This window comes from Anopheles nili, chromosome 2, assembly GCF_943737925.1.
Source record: "Anopheles nili chromosome 2, idAnoNiliSN_F5_01, whole genome shotgun sequence".
Classification (NCBI taxonomy): Eukaryota; Metazoa; Arthropoda; class Insecta; order Diptera; family Culicidae; genus Anopheles; species Anopheles nili.
In genome coordinates, this window is record NC_071291.1 from 75,978,972 (window position 1) to 75,995,856 (window position 16,885).

The 16,885-nt window shown below is 49.5% G+C and overlaps 1 protein-coding gene across 1 annotated transcript in view; it reads right to left on the reverse strand.

The window, feature by feature from the left end:
- Positions 1-1,633: 1,633 nt before the first annotated feature.
- The window catches only part of LOC128720237 (uncharacterized), a 34,139-nt gene continuing 18,887 nt past the window's right edge, over positions 1,634-16,885 (reverse strand). The window contains exons 2-3 of the mRNA XM_053813896.1: positions 5,265-5,390; positions 1,634-1,752 (exon numbers count right to left, since the gene is read on the reverse strand). Coding sequence (XP_053669871.1) covers positions 1,634-1,752; positions 5,265-5,390 — 245 coding nt within the window. The remainder of the gene's footprint in view (positions 1,753-5,264; positions 5,391-16,885) is intronic.

Sequence of the window (16,885 nt, forward strand, 5' to 3'; positions counted from 1 at the left end):
AAAAAACTTGAAAAGGGATAAGTTTAACTATGTGGTTTTGTTTAGAGTTCTCCACCAAAACCTTTGCAAAAACTTTAGATAAATTTTCAGACTATAATTTCAAAATGAATTGTGTGTAACTCAGTGTCAACTTTTACTTCATTACTCATAGAAAATAAAAACACTCCAGGTCTTATTCTCGTTTTCACTATTTATTCTCGTAGGATCCTTAATACTACCAATCTTACGGTCTCGTTTCGTTGCCGTCTTAATCTCTTAAAATGTAACGCTAAACATCTCTCGGTATCTGAATAAAAGAAGTAAGCGAAGGCGATAGCGCGGTATTTAAACCGTTGGCTAATGTTAAGTTTTCTTGACCAATAAATTCTAATATATACACAGTGCTAGCTGTATCTTTCGAGAACTTGTACAGTATAGGCAGCTGAGTGAAGAAGAATCACTCTGTGTGAATCGCGTATCTGTTATCAGTTTACTGCATTAATATCCTTGTCGCCGTTTTCATTAAATTTTGTTTTCTAATGTCATAGTAATGAAAAAAATTATAATCAGATTTGTTTTGCCTAGCAATCACAAATCAGATCTGCTCTTCCCGCGTCTATTAATCGTCTGCTGGCGAATAGTCTCTTGCGTGAACTTCTTCGAGGTATACTTTTTAAAACAAATACAGTCTTCCTCTAAAACGGTCCCAAAGTATACTACTTCTCTTAATATAATCTAATTAAATCGTAAAAGTTTTGTGTTGACATGGTGTGAATTTAAAAATAGCAGGAGAATTCTGTCATGGCTTAGCAGTATTGCCTCTGAAATGTCGATTCTAGTCTTCTTCAGGGTGCTACAAGCTAGAAAGGATGGATACTAAATATGATTTAAATGTATTTACGCTTCCTTCTTAATGGTGACAAATATTAAATTTCTCTTCTTAAATCGGTGTCCTAATAGCGTTGAATCTGATAATTTTAGAGGCTATGCTTCATTTATTTTTATTGCTTCTACGAATCTCAAAAAAAGTTTTTTAAATGATGATACTAAGGGTTGCTGTTGATAAGTGTGGATTACTCCTAGCGTTGTCGTGACATAAATTTAGATTTTTTCGAAGTAAAATTACATTTTTCTTATTCGTCGCGTTTTCCTGCTTTGTACCGGTGACGTAGCTGCGCGTTTTCCGCAAGGCTCTCGCAGGTTGCTCGTCTCTTGTTCCGCCCTCTATTATCTCTTTCCAGTTACCGTAGAGAGATCACATTTTCTCGTTTACCCTGAAACGGAAGTAAACGTTAGAATGTCATAAATAAAATTAATTTGATGACATGGGATACTTACTATATTAACTAAATGAAAACTATCGCCCTTGTATCGGCGTAGCGCTTAAGTCCTAGTTGCTGCTGTTTGCTCTCGTTGCGGAATGATTAGCGGTGGAGCGTTCGTTACAGTGTTCGATTCCTTATGCATCTAAAATCACCTCTTCCGCCGGGACGGAAGCATCCTTAGTTCGAGGCGCCAGCCACACCAGCACAGTCCTTGTTCGCTCTTGCTTATCTATCCTTAGCGTTAGCGTGATCCTCCGGATAGCCCCTATTCGCCCACTCAAAACTGGGATATGCCGTGGGGATTCGTCCTTGCACCATTTCTCCCCGCCTCAGTACATCATGCCCGGATGGACGCCGCCACCGCGTTGGAAGTACACGTTCGGGTTGCTGCTCATCGTCTGTTCGAGCGTGGTATAGAGATTCGTCTCATCCGGCCGCATAAAAAGACCTTTCGGGAAAAGTAGTAACGACCAATGGGAAGAAACAGAAGGGCGAAGGGAGAAAGAAAGAAAGGAAATCGTTATGAAACATCTGCGTAATATACAGACGAGTTGTTGCGAGCAAAATGGCCGGTTGTCGGTGACAATGCGGATACGGAAATCAACCCTACGCAACAGGATGTCCTGGACATCTCAAGTCACACGTGGAACTCCCTACGATGGTACGCATTGTCAATAGCAACGGAGAGTTGAACGCGCGAAAAAGAAACGAACCAAGAGAAAGGTTGGCCCAAAACACGCGAAATATGGGCTGGTTTTCTTTTTTTTATTTTCCCTTCAAATTCAACGTGCGTTTGGAAATGGCGATCAAGCTGTAGCGCTCGCTTATGCTCTTGTAGTTGTTATTAGTTTGACAAGTGAAATTTTCCACCTCTCTTACCCTCTGGGCGGGCAGCTTGTTAATTAAAGGAAAGAAATTTACTACAGTTGCCAGCTAGTGCTACTAAAACCGCGATCCAGGGCCTCCTAAATGCCCGGGCCTGCCCTTTGGCGATCGGTCGAAAGAGAGGCGAAATTGGTGCACCGCTTCGGCGGTACGGTTTCACTTTCAGATAATTGGCCATTGACGTTTTGTTGGGCCGGGCTAAGTCGGTTTTGCCCCTTTGAGTTTTGCGTTATTTTTTGGGGCGTTTTGCCTAGCCACGTACAACGAAAGGGGCACTGGATACCGGTGCGACTGGATTAGTTTCGAGTTAGAAACGCCGGCCATCGATCGAACGTCCGTTTCACTGGCCATTTGGTGTGTTTGTGTGTAGGGAGGCTTTTTTAATGCTTCAGGCATAATTAAATTTTCGGCCCTCGGTCGCTTTTTGTTTCACTTCGTGGGGAACTACACCGATATTCAGCGAAAGGGAAGCAAATTAATGAGTTAAAGCGAAACCTGGTCGAATTCCGAGCGCGAACAGAGGTCGATGTAAGCCATAGAGCGCGAAAGCTGATTCAAATATTTTGATTGATTTTCACCACGTGATAAATGGCATTTTTATTCCTTCAAATAATTCATGCCGATCACAGTAGAGAAATGCAAGATACGAGACGTTTTTTTTTGACAGACAATTATAACATTTTTTTGTTCGCTTTGATTAAAATGAAAATTGTGCAAAGTAACAAAATGTGCTCAAGAAAAAAAATATGCTTATCGGAACAGCCCTTTGTCAGGAAGCAGGTTACGGAAAATCCATAAGAAAAGCAAGTGCGAGTACGACCTAATGAGCGCATATTAAAGTTAATGAGCCAATCGACGTAGAAAGCCACGGGACACTTCATCTAGCATCCGCAAGCTAATTCATATTTAAATGCGGCCTAAATGTCGCAGAAACTTCGAAAAGTGAGGCCTTCTATTTGAGGGCAAAACCCATAAGCATCCTCTTCGGGGTGCACATTGTCGTGGTGATTAACGAATCAAAATGGTAATCTGCTTAGCACCCCTTTCGATGGTCGGGCCGCTATAACGGAACGGTGAAAGGTATTTTCGTATTGTTGAGCGCCTCTCGGATATGAATAATGGAGCAAGACGGGCTTTTCCTTACTGGTCCCGCGTAACAGTACCGGGAGAGTCGAGTGACACTTGTATTGAAATAAGAGCCGTTGGTGGTTTTCCCATGCACGATAAGGCATCCGGTTTGCTGGCAGCTTCTCAGCTCGATCAAGGGAAAAGATCTCCGTGGTATATGCTTCTCGCACACGCGAAACTGCCATCGGTTGGCGATTATATCGGGAGCCGCCCGAGAAGCGTACAGTCCGTTCGATATCTGTGCCGAGACACATTTTTGAAAGGGACGTTCAATGGCGTAAAAAAGACCAAATGCAGCGAGTGGGGCTCGCACGTTCAATGGGCGTGTTGGAGAGCTTTAATTTAATTTGGAAGTGCAAAAAGCGGTGCCCCACTGCAAGCCAGGCTAATGGTGATGACGGTTTTATTTTTCTTGTCGCGGAAAGTGAAAACCTCGTAAATTAACCCTCTTGCGAGCTCGTGCGAACGGGCTGCCAAAGCATTACGGTGAATAAGCGAACCGACCCAAATAGGCTCCACGGGGACCCTGATTGAGTTAGCCTGCTGAAACCCGCCCGAATGGGAGACGCCCGCAACGCGCGACTAATCAGGAGGGAAATCTGCAGCCGCCGTTGCAAATCCATCTATTGTTGCGTCGGCCATATTGAAATTAATAACAAGACGGTGTTAGACTACAATAAAAGGCGACGATGGCGACGTGGGGGACGTCGACAGGGCGCAGATTGTGCGGAGACAGTAGCAGCCGTTTGACGTGGAGCAACATCCCGTAGGCCCCCAGGGCTGGCGGTGAACAAATGCGCGATTACGCGCCGTATCCGCCAACCAATCGAGCCCGGCAGCTTCAGCCGTAAGTGAAACCGTAGTAGGCGGACTCGAGTGCACCCGTGACGTTTCCCGGGCCAAACGCGGGACGGACGGAACCGCACTCGGATGCTGGGCCCGAGCCTACCTGGTGAGCCCTCTAGCCCTTGCGAGTGGTCGGGATTGCCGCATAAAGAAAGTGAAACCCGGCGCACCTGGACGGAGCTGGAAGTGACGCGACTGACGGTTGTATAATGAAGCGTTACGTTCGCGCCATTCAGCGCCTATTCTATTCGGCGGGAAATTTCTTTCCGTCGTGCGCCATGCCTAAGCCTATCGGGGAAGAGTTGGCGAAAGGCGAAAGGGTGGTGGGGCGGAAAAGAATTTCTTTCGGAACGTCGAGATGAAAGCAAAACACCTCAGTTCGCAGGCGTGACCACCTTATGTAAGGTCAGCTTCAAGTGTCATCGTTTTGTATTGGGCTGTAAAGAATAGTATGCGTATTTTTTCAACTTCTCCTTTTTTGACAATTACTAACTGTCACTCAATGGAGTGACGGGATGCCTTTTGTTTGCCCATTTTGTTTCGTATCCCCAACCGAAGCGTGTTCGTGAGGCGAGGTTATTACACCACGCGGGCAAGGAAATGGAAATTGAATAACACGAGGTGGCTTGTGAGGCTCGTACATAACACACCCGGTCAGAAGGGCGGCGGCGAATCCATTCAAGGGGAACTGCGGTGGGCTTGAGGGTGGGTTTGAGTGCGTTATTTTTCAGATTTTAATTTACGGTCAGCTTTTAGAGTTATGCCACCGAGTAGGCTATGTTAGGACGCGGGTTGGTTCTTCCTTACATCTTTTTTTCCCCAATGATTAATGTTTGAATATAATATCTATGCATAATTGGGGAAGCGTTATGCTGGGTTTTGCTGCGTTAGTTGCTGCACATGTTGGGCGAGTATGGGCTTATGTGATAATGGTGAGTTAGTGCGCATCGATGGTGGACAGCTGACCAAAGAACCGACAACATTTGCAGACCACAGAGCGCGCTCTCTCCAGCCTGGAGGATCTCGTCAAGGCATCGAGGAAGGATCAACCCTTCGAGAACGAAGGGCCAGGGCTTCATTACGAACGCTGCACATACGTACCTGGGTATCGGGCCTGCTGCGGTGCCAGAGAAGGGTAGTAACAGAAGGGGTGTGTCATGTGTGCTGGAAAGTAATGATACATGCGTGGCGTATAGCTCGGTGGTGCCGTAACCAGTGCAACGCGATCTAGAAAATCAAGGAGCAGAGAGACACAACGGTATTGGTTGGCGTTTGGTGTGGTTTCGCTGTCTCGGAGCGGGTTCCGCAAGGAGAAGGTGAATGGAGGAAAGGAGTAGTGGGGTAGGGGAGGATATAATTTGGACATCCTTAAGGATCGGCGACATTTGCTATTTCTTCATCTCGGTGCTCGTGTGTATCGTGGGGGAATAGATGGGATGATGAAAACTCGTGCATGATTCATGGGTATGTGTGGTTGTGTGTATGTGAGATTGTTCTTTGCTTTGTGAAAAATGGATGGAAATCATGTCCTATGGTGAAATGAGAACATATATAAACAGAACATATAACACACACAAAAAGAATAAATTAGCCATTTCCATCCTGAATTCAAACCACCAAGATAATTCCCATTATATTTATCTTTTTACAATGGAACATTTTTTTTGAAATTAAACAGTGATTTGCACATTTGATATGACGCTATACAAAAGTTATATACAACCGTCGAGAATGAAATTAAGTACAATGATTCATATTCAGACTGTGAGGAAGCATTAACCATATTGTTGCGATCTTATTATTATACATCTGAAAATGCGTGTATAAAAAGTGTTGTAAAAAAGAATAAAAATTCACAATTAAAAAGACGCTTTCCATCATTGGTTACCTTTCTGGACATTGAATATATTGCTAATAAGACATAAACATAGGTTTTGCTTGGTGGAAAACATCAATGTTTGCTCGTTTCGCATTCCCGATCGATTAAGGGCTTAATAGTGTGTTTCCAGCACCTTTTCGTACAGATTGATTTGCATTTAATCACACACTCTCGCTGAACACATGTACAAAGCGGGTTATATCAATTTAAAGCCACATAAAAGCGTTTATGATTCTCACGTTAATGGTAATAATTTCAAGCTTGCTCAAAAACACACCCGCAATCAGAGCCCTTCGAGTCTCGTTCTCCTCATGGCCCATTCAGTACACCGTGTGGTGCGTTACGTGGCTTTTATGGAAGCCTATTAGTTTTATGACAAAGTGCAATTGGCCGACGATGCAATGCAGCGCAGTCAGCAGGACAAACGCGTCGCTTCATTATCACCGGACCAATCGCACCGTCGTCATGGTTGGAGATGCGTTTCGTAGAAAAGCTTTTTACTTTCAGCACAACATGTCATCAACGCGGCATACCGATGTTTACCAGGGACGGAAGATGGCGACAGGCGAGCAGGAAAACGACATGGATGCATGTCGAACAGCGTGTGTGCTCCTGGAAGAAGGCTGTTTCGTGTGCCGGGGGTTTGTGGCCTGTCTTCATCGCACTCGCAGTCAAGCTCCCGGGCGGTTTATCTTGCGCCCGGTCACGGATGCTGACGACTCGCAGTTGCTCGAGCTGCCGCGCGCGAACCACCGGCCGCGTCGGTTCCATATTGTTTGCCGATCGGCTCCAGGGCGCGCATTAATATTCTAGCCCTTTGGACACATCGCAGAAAGGCGACATCGTGCGGCGAAGACGTGTGGGTATGCAAAGAAAGGAAAACAACAAACAAACTCGCACACACACGCACGGATGAGTGGGGAAGGAAAACTGAACGAATATGCAAATACGCGCACGTACGTACGCGCCCTGTGCAGATCGCTAGGAGCCGCACAGAAAGTGCTATTTTCCTGCCTAGATCGAGGATGGATCGAAAAGGATGGCCTTCTGTCGTGCGGGCGCGTGCGTTAGATTGCGGGAGCTTCGAGCGGGCCCTTCAGCCGCGTGAGAAGATAATGAGCGTGACTGTTGCTCTTTAGAAGCCGTCTGCATTTGCTTTCGTTCCGCCCCATTCGCGGACCGATCGCCACGACAATACTGCACCCGGTTCCTGGCATTAGCATAATGCGCCGATAATCAATATAGCGGTTGCTGGCCACGCCACGCCAGCTACAACTTCCCGAGAAACCGTCCGCCAGATGCAGCGCGCGAGTCGAAACGAGAGACTTCAACGAGCGGTCAGACGACGAACCGCGGGAATGAGCGCACACTACACGAGGGTGGAACGCGTGCAGGCGGGTGTGAGTGCATTGGTGGAGAATGCGGATGGAATGTTCGGAACATCGTGCCATGCTTGCCCATGTCCCACTGGTCAATCGCCTTCCACCCTCTCCGATGTCACCGTCGGGATGCAACACACAAAATGTGTGCATGAAATGGTCGGCTTTCCAGGAGCCAGCCAGCGACTGGCCACCTTTATCATTCCACTGCAACGGCGAAGAACACGAAGAAGAATCACGAAAACTATTCCAAAAATTCGTACCTTTCCTTAGGGGGCACCTCGTGGTTGCTCTCTTTCCCCGCTTAATCCTCCACTTTCGGTGGTGTCGAAACGGATGCAGATTGTTTTTTTTTCATTTCCACCTGCTTCCCGCCCGTTAACCACCCCATCCTACCCTGGAGAGCTGTCCCGCGAAGCGCGAAAGGGGTGATGATGGCAAGAACATTATTCATCGCGCGTGTTCCTCGTTCGCCCTTATCCGGCTGCCAGCGGGCCTCCGACGGGCGGCGGGACTCTGCCGGGGTCATCTCCGGCTGGCGATTTCACCGCCCGATGGGGGTGGATGGTGGGCGGAAAAATTGCGATAATTTCAACCTCTCGCGCGAGAGGATAATTTATTGTTTCGCGCTTAAACGAGCGGCGCTTGCGCCCGGGATGGCCGGGTGGAAGACGATAAGGTGCCCGACCAAGCCCGAGACTGTTCGGATCGCCCGGAGGAAGGTGAACCGGGTCGAACGGAGTGCCAAGCGGGAAGGTCGGTGAACGCGCCCGCGCGACAGATAGCATAGCGTCCGTGGCTGGACGTTCTGGAATAAGGCTCATCCCCTCTAGGCTATTCGCCGTCACGATCGCCCGATGAGATTGCGCTCGTAATGCACCGATAGGCGAACGGAATCAGCCTTGGAAGCGATCTAACGTTGCCTAGTCGGTGACCTTTACTGATTATGAGTATATCCTGACGCCAGTTCCTGTCCACTGCAACGAGTAGGGAGTAAAATAACGACTAAAAGCTCTATGAATTCATACAGCGCCAGCTCGTCGAATGGTGTGATGAATGCAACTCTTCCTTTACGAATGCATAAGATCGCTAATTCGGCGAAAACTTGTCAGCGCCATTCGGTCTTGCGCGTTACAAGAGCCCCAGCAACGCAATGATAATAAAGCCCAATAAAGATACCATTTAGGAGCCTTGTCCTCGGAGCTGGGAACCGAAAAATGCCATAATGAATTGGTCGCGCATCGAAAACGTAAGCTCCCCAAAAACGGAGCGTATGATTTGGCCCCGACAGTGCAGCTAGTGGCGTGGAATTAATCACAAGCATCTGCAGAGACTAAGTGGAACGTTGTGTTGCAGCCTTTCGGTTCATTCGCCGATTTGCATGCCATTTTTTGGTACGTTTTCTTCCTCATTTTGCCTTCAAGCGATTAGTTACGGCTGTGACTTTACGATCTCTGTTTCTTTCGAGTGGCCATCGTTTTTTTATGTCGTTATTCTTTGCTGCCCCCTAATCCACTTGGCACGTTTTGGTCCTAATTGACGGTAATTAACAGGCGATGCTGGAGACAACGGTCGCACTGGCCGGGTTGTGGTAATTATGGCTGGCATCGGTGATACAAAAACACACTCCCATACCCATCATTTGCGCCCGAAATTGGGACCAATCCCGATGGCAGCTAAATGAAGATGTCCCAGGACGAACCCACCCGCGGCTTGGTGAAGGAGGCTAATGAAGATCGTTTAGGCGCGCCAGACAGGTAGATGGCGATGCACCATTTAGCGGGCTCGGCCGGTACATCGATGCAAGCGAGCCAGAACGTCGTCCCAAGCGAAGAGGCGTTCATTAAGCGACTAGCCCGTCTGAGCCCTGAAGGGGAGTACAGGGAGTTGACACGATGTTGACACCAAATGCATGTTTTCCAGGTGGAGCCGAGATGAAAGCACCCTTGTTTCTTTTTTTTTGCCGTCACTGCTCTTCGCATGTTTTCTGCGTGAAGCGATTAAACCGACAACGACGATGAGGATGACGACGACAACGATGTTCATGGTGATCACGGACGTTAATGATGAGCGTTCGGGTCGTACGGGCCAGGAGAAAAGCTTGAGCGAGAAGCGCACGGCACCAGCCAAAACCCATGCCCAGCAATGACGAATGGAAGATAATTGTTTTCCACTCTAGTTGCGCTGCGTGGCGCGCGCGCGCGCGCGCTCTGCGGGATTAATTTTCCACAGAAGAGTAAGTGAGGGCCGCAGCGGAAAGCAGGGTCCGTAGGCTTGCACCTCAGCCTGCACAACCTATTCCGCGGAAGAGTGCACCGGTTTGCGGGGCTGCAGTGGAAATCGGAGTTCAAACGGAGTCGATTCGGTCGCGATAAATCCTCATGCAAAATGGATGATTTATAAGCGATCATCGAGCACTCGATCCATCCTTCGCTGGAAGACATGCCACATTGTTTATGAGCGCTAGCGCATTGTGATTTAGTGTTGATTTTTGCTGTTGCTGTACCGCGAAGAAATCGATGCGCTCCGAAACGGAATCGATCTCGTGCGGCACGGAAGCCAGCATTCCTGGGCAGCGGAGAAACCGCTCGAAGCAGAAAACGAATGCCGAGGAGAAAGGCCAATTTCACCCACGTTTTACGCCCGACCGGGCTGGAGGAGACGCTACTTTCGATAAGCGTCTTATCACCGGACGATCCTCGGTAAGTAAAGTGCAGCTGAGTAGCGATCCTTGCCCATTCGAGCGCATCCAACGAACAGCAAATGTGCGATCATTTTATTCTGCGGATGAGTTCGCTAATTAGGCATGCATGACTGGACGAGCGATCGCGGAACCGCTATCACAATCACAGGTGTGTCGGCACGAGTCTGCAGGAAATGTATGGGAGCTCGAGCGATCCTTCTTGGAATGGTTGTGAGAGGGAAGCAAAAATTACAATCTCCCGCATCTCATTGTCGTGTGTTGATTGATTAGCAGAAATGGAACAAAAAAGTAGCAGTCGATTGCCGATTGCACAACATCAATCGCTTCGTCATACCGGTTCGATGAGGCTCAACAAGACAAAATACACAAGCGCATCAATTTGGGGATTAAATTTGACATTTGCAAGCATTCTCGTTGACACGACTGATCGAGCCGTTGGTACGGATCTGACATAACGCAAACGTGGCGATCGCCGGCAAGGCGATCAGCGAAGGGGACTATTTAATTGCACGACATGACGCACAACATCTCTTTTCCGGTTGTTTTTCATCTCAACAGTTCATGACAACAGGCTGGCAACAAATGATCTACCGGTGTGGTACGCTTTAAATAAGCCATCCATGCTGTTTCACGATGGTACGATACGGCAGCGAAGATCGGTTCTGTTGTTGGAGAAGATAACTGATTCATTTTACGCTCACTAACCACACGCATCGGTTCCGGCCAGGGAGACAAATCAAGATGTAGCAGCGGTAAGGGTCCATCGTGGTTCTGTTGGATTCGGATTCCACCAGAACGTTGCACTCGGAGCCCAATCTACCGATGTATCTCGCTAGACAAATTAGAGAACCGTTATGTGTGCGTAATTGGCATAATTGAGAGATGCGTAAACGTACGTAACGTTTCAGTTGGATTTGAACTGGAGTCAGCTTAAATCCCAACCACCGCCAGAGCTCAATTTTGTGGCGTTGATAAACATTGATCGGATCGTCGAATTGAATATTTATGCGAGTGCGCTAAGGCAAACAGGAACTGTTTCGCAAAACCCAGCGCAGGCTTATCTAATCGATTCCGAACGTACGCGCCACCCGTGTCCGCAAGATTACCGGTTGGCCTATTTATGCTGCAGAGAGGCGAGCTTTTGTTTGGAGCGTTTGTTTTCGGCTGCAGTTGGTTGCACTTGATGCGGAAGAAAGAATGCAATCGTAAGCGAATCAGCCAGCCAGCTCGAAAACCCCGGATAGCAGGCTCGAGTAGGGCTCGCAACAATGTGTTCGTGGCACCGCCAGTCCGTGATAGCCGGTGATTTATGGAAGGAAAATTGTACCTCTAATCGTTCGCCAGTAAGAACCTTTTTCCGCCCTTCGTAGCGGTGCATTATTTTAGCGCGTCGATTGTTCTTTCGGTTACGGGTTTGTAACGACTGCATTCTTTCCTCCCACGTGTTCCCGGCTCCCAGGGCTGAATTCACATAGTCGAGCTTGCTGCACATCCGGGTGATAGACGCGAAGAGTACGATCGGTGCGGAACGGTTGGCTTCTTCCGCAACATTGTTGCAGTCGCCCATCCGCTGTTCTATCAAGGAAACCTGTGAAAACTCTCCGGAACCCGCCATCACCCGCCAATTTCGTCTAACACGAAAATGATCCGTAAAAGATGCCAGAAGTGGAAAGCCTTCTGCAGCCTCGGCGGTTGACTCCAAAGCGCACGGGGCGGAGGGAAAAGTGCACGAAAATTACTACTATGATAATTTTCCGCTCGGTCGCCAGAGCGTTCGAGAGGAAATGTCGGGCTTTTAGTGAATGTTATGGTTTAGGAATCTCTTTCTAGGTTAGGAGGTTGCTGCTCATCGTCCGGGTCGAACGTCCGGGACGCTCATGGGGAAGAGAGCGATAATATTTGCACAAGCAAAACTCGCGAACCGGCAGTGAGGATTTAGTTTTCGGTTATCGCGATGCGGGTCACAATATCCTGCCCCAAAACGCCGACACACAAGCTAGCCGGCGGGAAAGGAAAAGGTCAACGGATAACAATGGTTGCAGTTTTAAGAGCCAAGGCATAAAAGGCCTACAATCGTGCGGTATTTTGTCTCGCTCTCTCTATTGCTTGGGCGCCAATAAAATGCAGCTGGTGTTCGAATGCTGCAGGTCGGAAAATTGAGCCCTCTAAAAGTTTGGTTCCGTTTCTTCGAACACATTTATTTTACTCACTCTCCACTGCTTCTCGCATGACGCACTTTCATTCCACGGACGTTCGCTACGTTCAGAGCCTGTTGCTTAAGACGGCGTCGTTAGACCATTAACGTGCAGCTTAAAGTTGTCAAACGTTCGACGTCGCGGAACGAAGTTATCGGAATCCGATAGGTCCGTTAGTTAATTTTATGACCTTCCTTCGCCGCAAACGACTTGCCGGGAGCGTCCGGTGTGGTCTTGCCCAGATGCCCTTACGGAACCAAAGTCACTGACGACGACGGAGCTGGAATGTACTCTCGTAATTCGTCCCGGCTGGTGCCGAATTGCAACGGTACCGCGGATCGATCGAGTCATCGTTTTGCGTGCCGATGAGAGTACGCTTCCGGTGTGATAGCTTGACGATCGCGGACCACCGACGCCGATTCTCACGCAGCCTTCGAAATGTCGCCTTCCGCCGATCGCATCAGAACGTTGGGTGCATTTTAATGCATGGTGCAAGTGTCAAACTCACGTCCTAGCGGGGCGCAAGTGAGTTGGTGTGTTTTTTTACTTACTTTTTAAGTAATAAATCACGCACATCCCGCCCAATGAAGTGAATGCAACGTTTCACTCTCGGTCGGGCGTATAATATGCTGAGAGGTGCATCGAGCTAAGTATGCATAATTTATGTAGCTTTTAAGTGTCTTCTGTATTATGCCACCAGTCTTACGGAGCAACCTTGATGGTCACGATCATGGCTACGACTCGTGTGTTTAGCTCCGTACACCTCTGAGTGCGATCGAGTGATCCTCCGAAACGTGGGTCAAATGGGGGAATCTGAATTTCGGTGCGAAGGTCGTCATTCGACACGTAGGGAATACTCGTCTTCGATGCCAAAGACACACAAATGGCCATCTAGAGAGGCCCCTTGAGGGATGGCCCAAACAGGCGTGTACCGTTCCGGGAGATCCGACACGTTGATCGCGTGATGGGGTGCGATCATGATCGTCGTTGGGGTGTGTTCGAGCCCTCGAGCCCCGGACCACGGTGCCATCCCGGGCGTGAATGTTGACGACGTGAATTATTATGCTTCCACGTCGTACCGTTCGTGCCTTTCGGCGGGTCCTACGGTGTTTTGTTTTCATTTCCCCCAACCGTCTACCCTAGGCTAGCCAGAGCTTCTCTGAGCGTGCTGGCTGGGTTGATGACCGACCCGGCCTGCCAGTCTCGCCGGAGAAAAATGGCCCGGTGAAGGGCGGGCTCTTGCTCGTGCAGCTCAGTGCTTTTGTGGGTTAGATCGACGCGTCGAGTCCAGCTGGGCCCAACCCTTGGGGGAGGAAGCACACCCGACGGAAGTGTTCCCCGGACAGGAGAAAGACTGCAATTTCGTAAAAAACTGCTCCAACCGGGCTGTGGATTCGCACCGGGAATAGTGGCCCGGTTTTTTTTGCTGCGGCCGATGTTGTTGTCTTCCATTTTCACTGGCTCGTTGTAGGTGGACGAACGACCCCTGTGATTAGTGGCCGTGATGGTCGAGGTGTGGAACTGTGCCAGCTAGACAGGGCGGTTACGCGAATCATTTGCATGGATTTCTCGTGCTTCGAAACGGTACCATCCTTTAGCTTACGTAAAGGGGCTGAGTAATAGGAAAGGCAGTTTGGGGTACGCGAGCGAGATTTGATTGGAATTAAGTGTGTGGTATCAAACGGCACGCTGGTTTGATTCATTTTTTGGCAAACTAGTTCCGAAATTAACCCAAGAATCCCCACCAGGGGTGTACTAGGACTCGGAAAACCACAAATCAGCAGGCCAACTCGCGCCACTGATTAAGCCCTCGGGCGAATCATTAGCGGCGCAGTTCTCGAGCGAGCAGCAATCAGGCCTCCTTTCCCAAAGTTCTCGTTGGAAGGTCACTGATGTTGGCTCGAGCAATGTCCGATATGAAATCGACGAGCTGGGCAATGTTTTTATGGGCGGGTTCGTTCAGGAGGGAGACTAAGCAGAGCCCAATTGAGGTTCGTCGCTTGTTTGCGACGAAATCTCGGACTTCTTCTGGGCAGTGCAAAACGGGAAGCCGTTAAATGCCGTTCTCTCGATGCGTACCGGTGATAATCGAGGCGAGAGAACATATTTTACGACGTGCGAATATACCAGTCCCTGTTGGTGTGCTAATACTGGCCATGGAGACAACGCCCGGAGTCCATTTCCCGCCTTCAGCCAAAAAGGGAAATATAGAGGAAAAAGCATAACCATGGGGGAGAGAAAAAAACCGCCCAAATGGATGTAAAACGGCCAATAATCAACGTCCCGTGAGTGTGTTCCTGCATGCGTACGAAATGGCACTGTAGCCTTTTCACGATAACAGTACTTTAACGGCCTCCTGAACACATTCCAACCCCAGCCAATCGGTTCGTTTGGGCTCGTTTACGCTCGTTCGTTACGTGCGCGTTTGGGGTTCTAGCCGCGGGCTACAGTGACAAAGTATCGTCTGTACTGCTGAGAAGCCCTGGAAGCTGTGGGAAATGGAAACACCCAAAAATACCACCCCACCCGGGCTCGGGGTGAGTGATTGTGACAAATTGGAGTCGATTTCCTTCGAGCCAGCGGAATATGGGTCACGCGCCCAGTCCGAAAAGGCTCGTGTGGTTCAATAAACTGGGTGAACAGCATCCGAGCGGGCTCGTAAACCTGATTTAAATAAAATATGATCCCCTCGGCCTCGGGAGGACACCTGAGGCCCTGACGGGTCCTGCCCGATCGCATGACGTGCGATCGTTTTTGACGCACACGCCGGAGCATACCACATGTTTAATGGGCCGTCTAAGTCGTGGCTTTGTTTTAGGGCGCAAGCGCGAGAATTCGATCCCTCGCGTCGTGATCCCGTTAGGGCAATTTTGGGCTCTCTCTCCCTCTTTGGGCGGGTGTTTTTCATTTCGGTGGCAACGCACTGAACCGATTAATGGAGCGCACCCGCCGAAACGCGCCAGTGCGATGATAAAACTTTCTCCCACCCGCCGGATTAGGTCACCGGGTGGATTGTGTCGCGTATGAGGCCAGAACGTGAAGGTGAAGTCGTCTTTCGATTAACTTATCTTCGAGGGTTTCATCGCTCCGCCGCTAATCGATTCCACACGGTCCAGTTCGGGGAGTCGGGTGGTGAGTTGGCGCGAAAATTGGCTCACTTTTCCAGAGCCTGGGCTCTCGTGCGGGCATTCTATCGGCGGTCAACGCGCCGGAACGCCACAATTTCGGGGCGCGTTCGTCACAGCTAATGAAGTTAGCTCTAGGGGCGACGCACTGCGTGCTCGTGAGCGAGAGCGGGAAAATGGGCCACATGCCGTGCGGGGAGGTTTTCCCTTCCGAATGTAGGCGCGAGTGGGCGCGGGAAAATCTAATGGCCAACGTTCCGGGGAAGATTAATGGCCGCTTGGTCGGCTTCGATAGACATTATCATAAATTTTGGAGCACCCTACACCCCATGGGAGGCGGGAAAACAGTCTATTTGCGCAGTTGGAGGCAAGATGGCGCTAGTGATGGTGGTGGGATGTGAAAATGCGACCCCCACTAGGGCGTTGGAAAATTAGGCGATCGCGGCCGTGGCTTTCACCGCGATCGATCGTACCTAATGTGACTGCGAAATATCGAATCTAGCTTCTGGATTCGGAAAAAGATTCGGTTCGATTGTGACAGCCTGAGCCTCTCGCAGGAACCCAAGCCTCCAGGGTGGTCAATCGTCTTTCCACAACAAAAACGAACCCTTCCGGTGGGCTGCTGCTGGGTTGGCAGGGAAAACGGTGTAAATTCAATTCAAAAGAGTAGCAATTAACTGTTTCGCGTCAGCCGTTGGATGGTTGTGGTCAGTGAGCGGAACCAGCGGGTGGTCGAACACTCTTTCCACCATCGATTCGCTTTCGCCAGTGCTCTCGCTTCCTTAAGACAACCTCCCAAAGTCCGGTGGTCCAGGAGAACAGTTAGGCGTAGAATTTACACACGCCATCGCCCTTAGCTAGCTTAAGACTCGCGCGCCCAATATTCCGTCGACCGTGACGAAACTGCGCGACAATCGACCACTGATTGGGAGTTTGGGAGCCTTTTTTGAGGGCGCTTTATTCCCGCGCAGATGTTCTCACTTTTCAATGTGCTTGCAAGCTTGTGGTCATTAGCCATCAGGTGCTGACGTGAGCCATCAGTTGTCTAAAACAGCGTCTGTCAGGGAGTTGGTGCACGGGAAATCGCACGTCCCGTTCCGCTCGAACGCTTCCGGTTTCTGCCGTTCCGCAAAAATGGCGGCCCGTGCGAGACGGTTCCGGTGTTCTAGTTCTTAGCCAGTGGCGGTGGTTGGGCACCAATCGGTCGATGTAGGTCAGCAGTCAGAACGGTTCTGGCTCAGGTATCCCAACGGTAACGATCCACCAACGCTCGCCTGAGGGTGCTAAATTTACTCGAAATTGGTCTCGGAAAGGTAACGGCTTTCGTGGAGAAGCCAGTGATCCGGCAGACACGCGCGTTTCGAGACGATTTCCACTCGGTGCAGTGTTGTTTCATGTTTTTCTCGAGCCAACGATACCTCGGGCAGAGCCCTTGGAGGT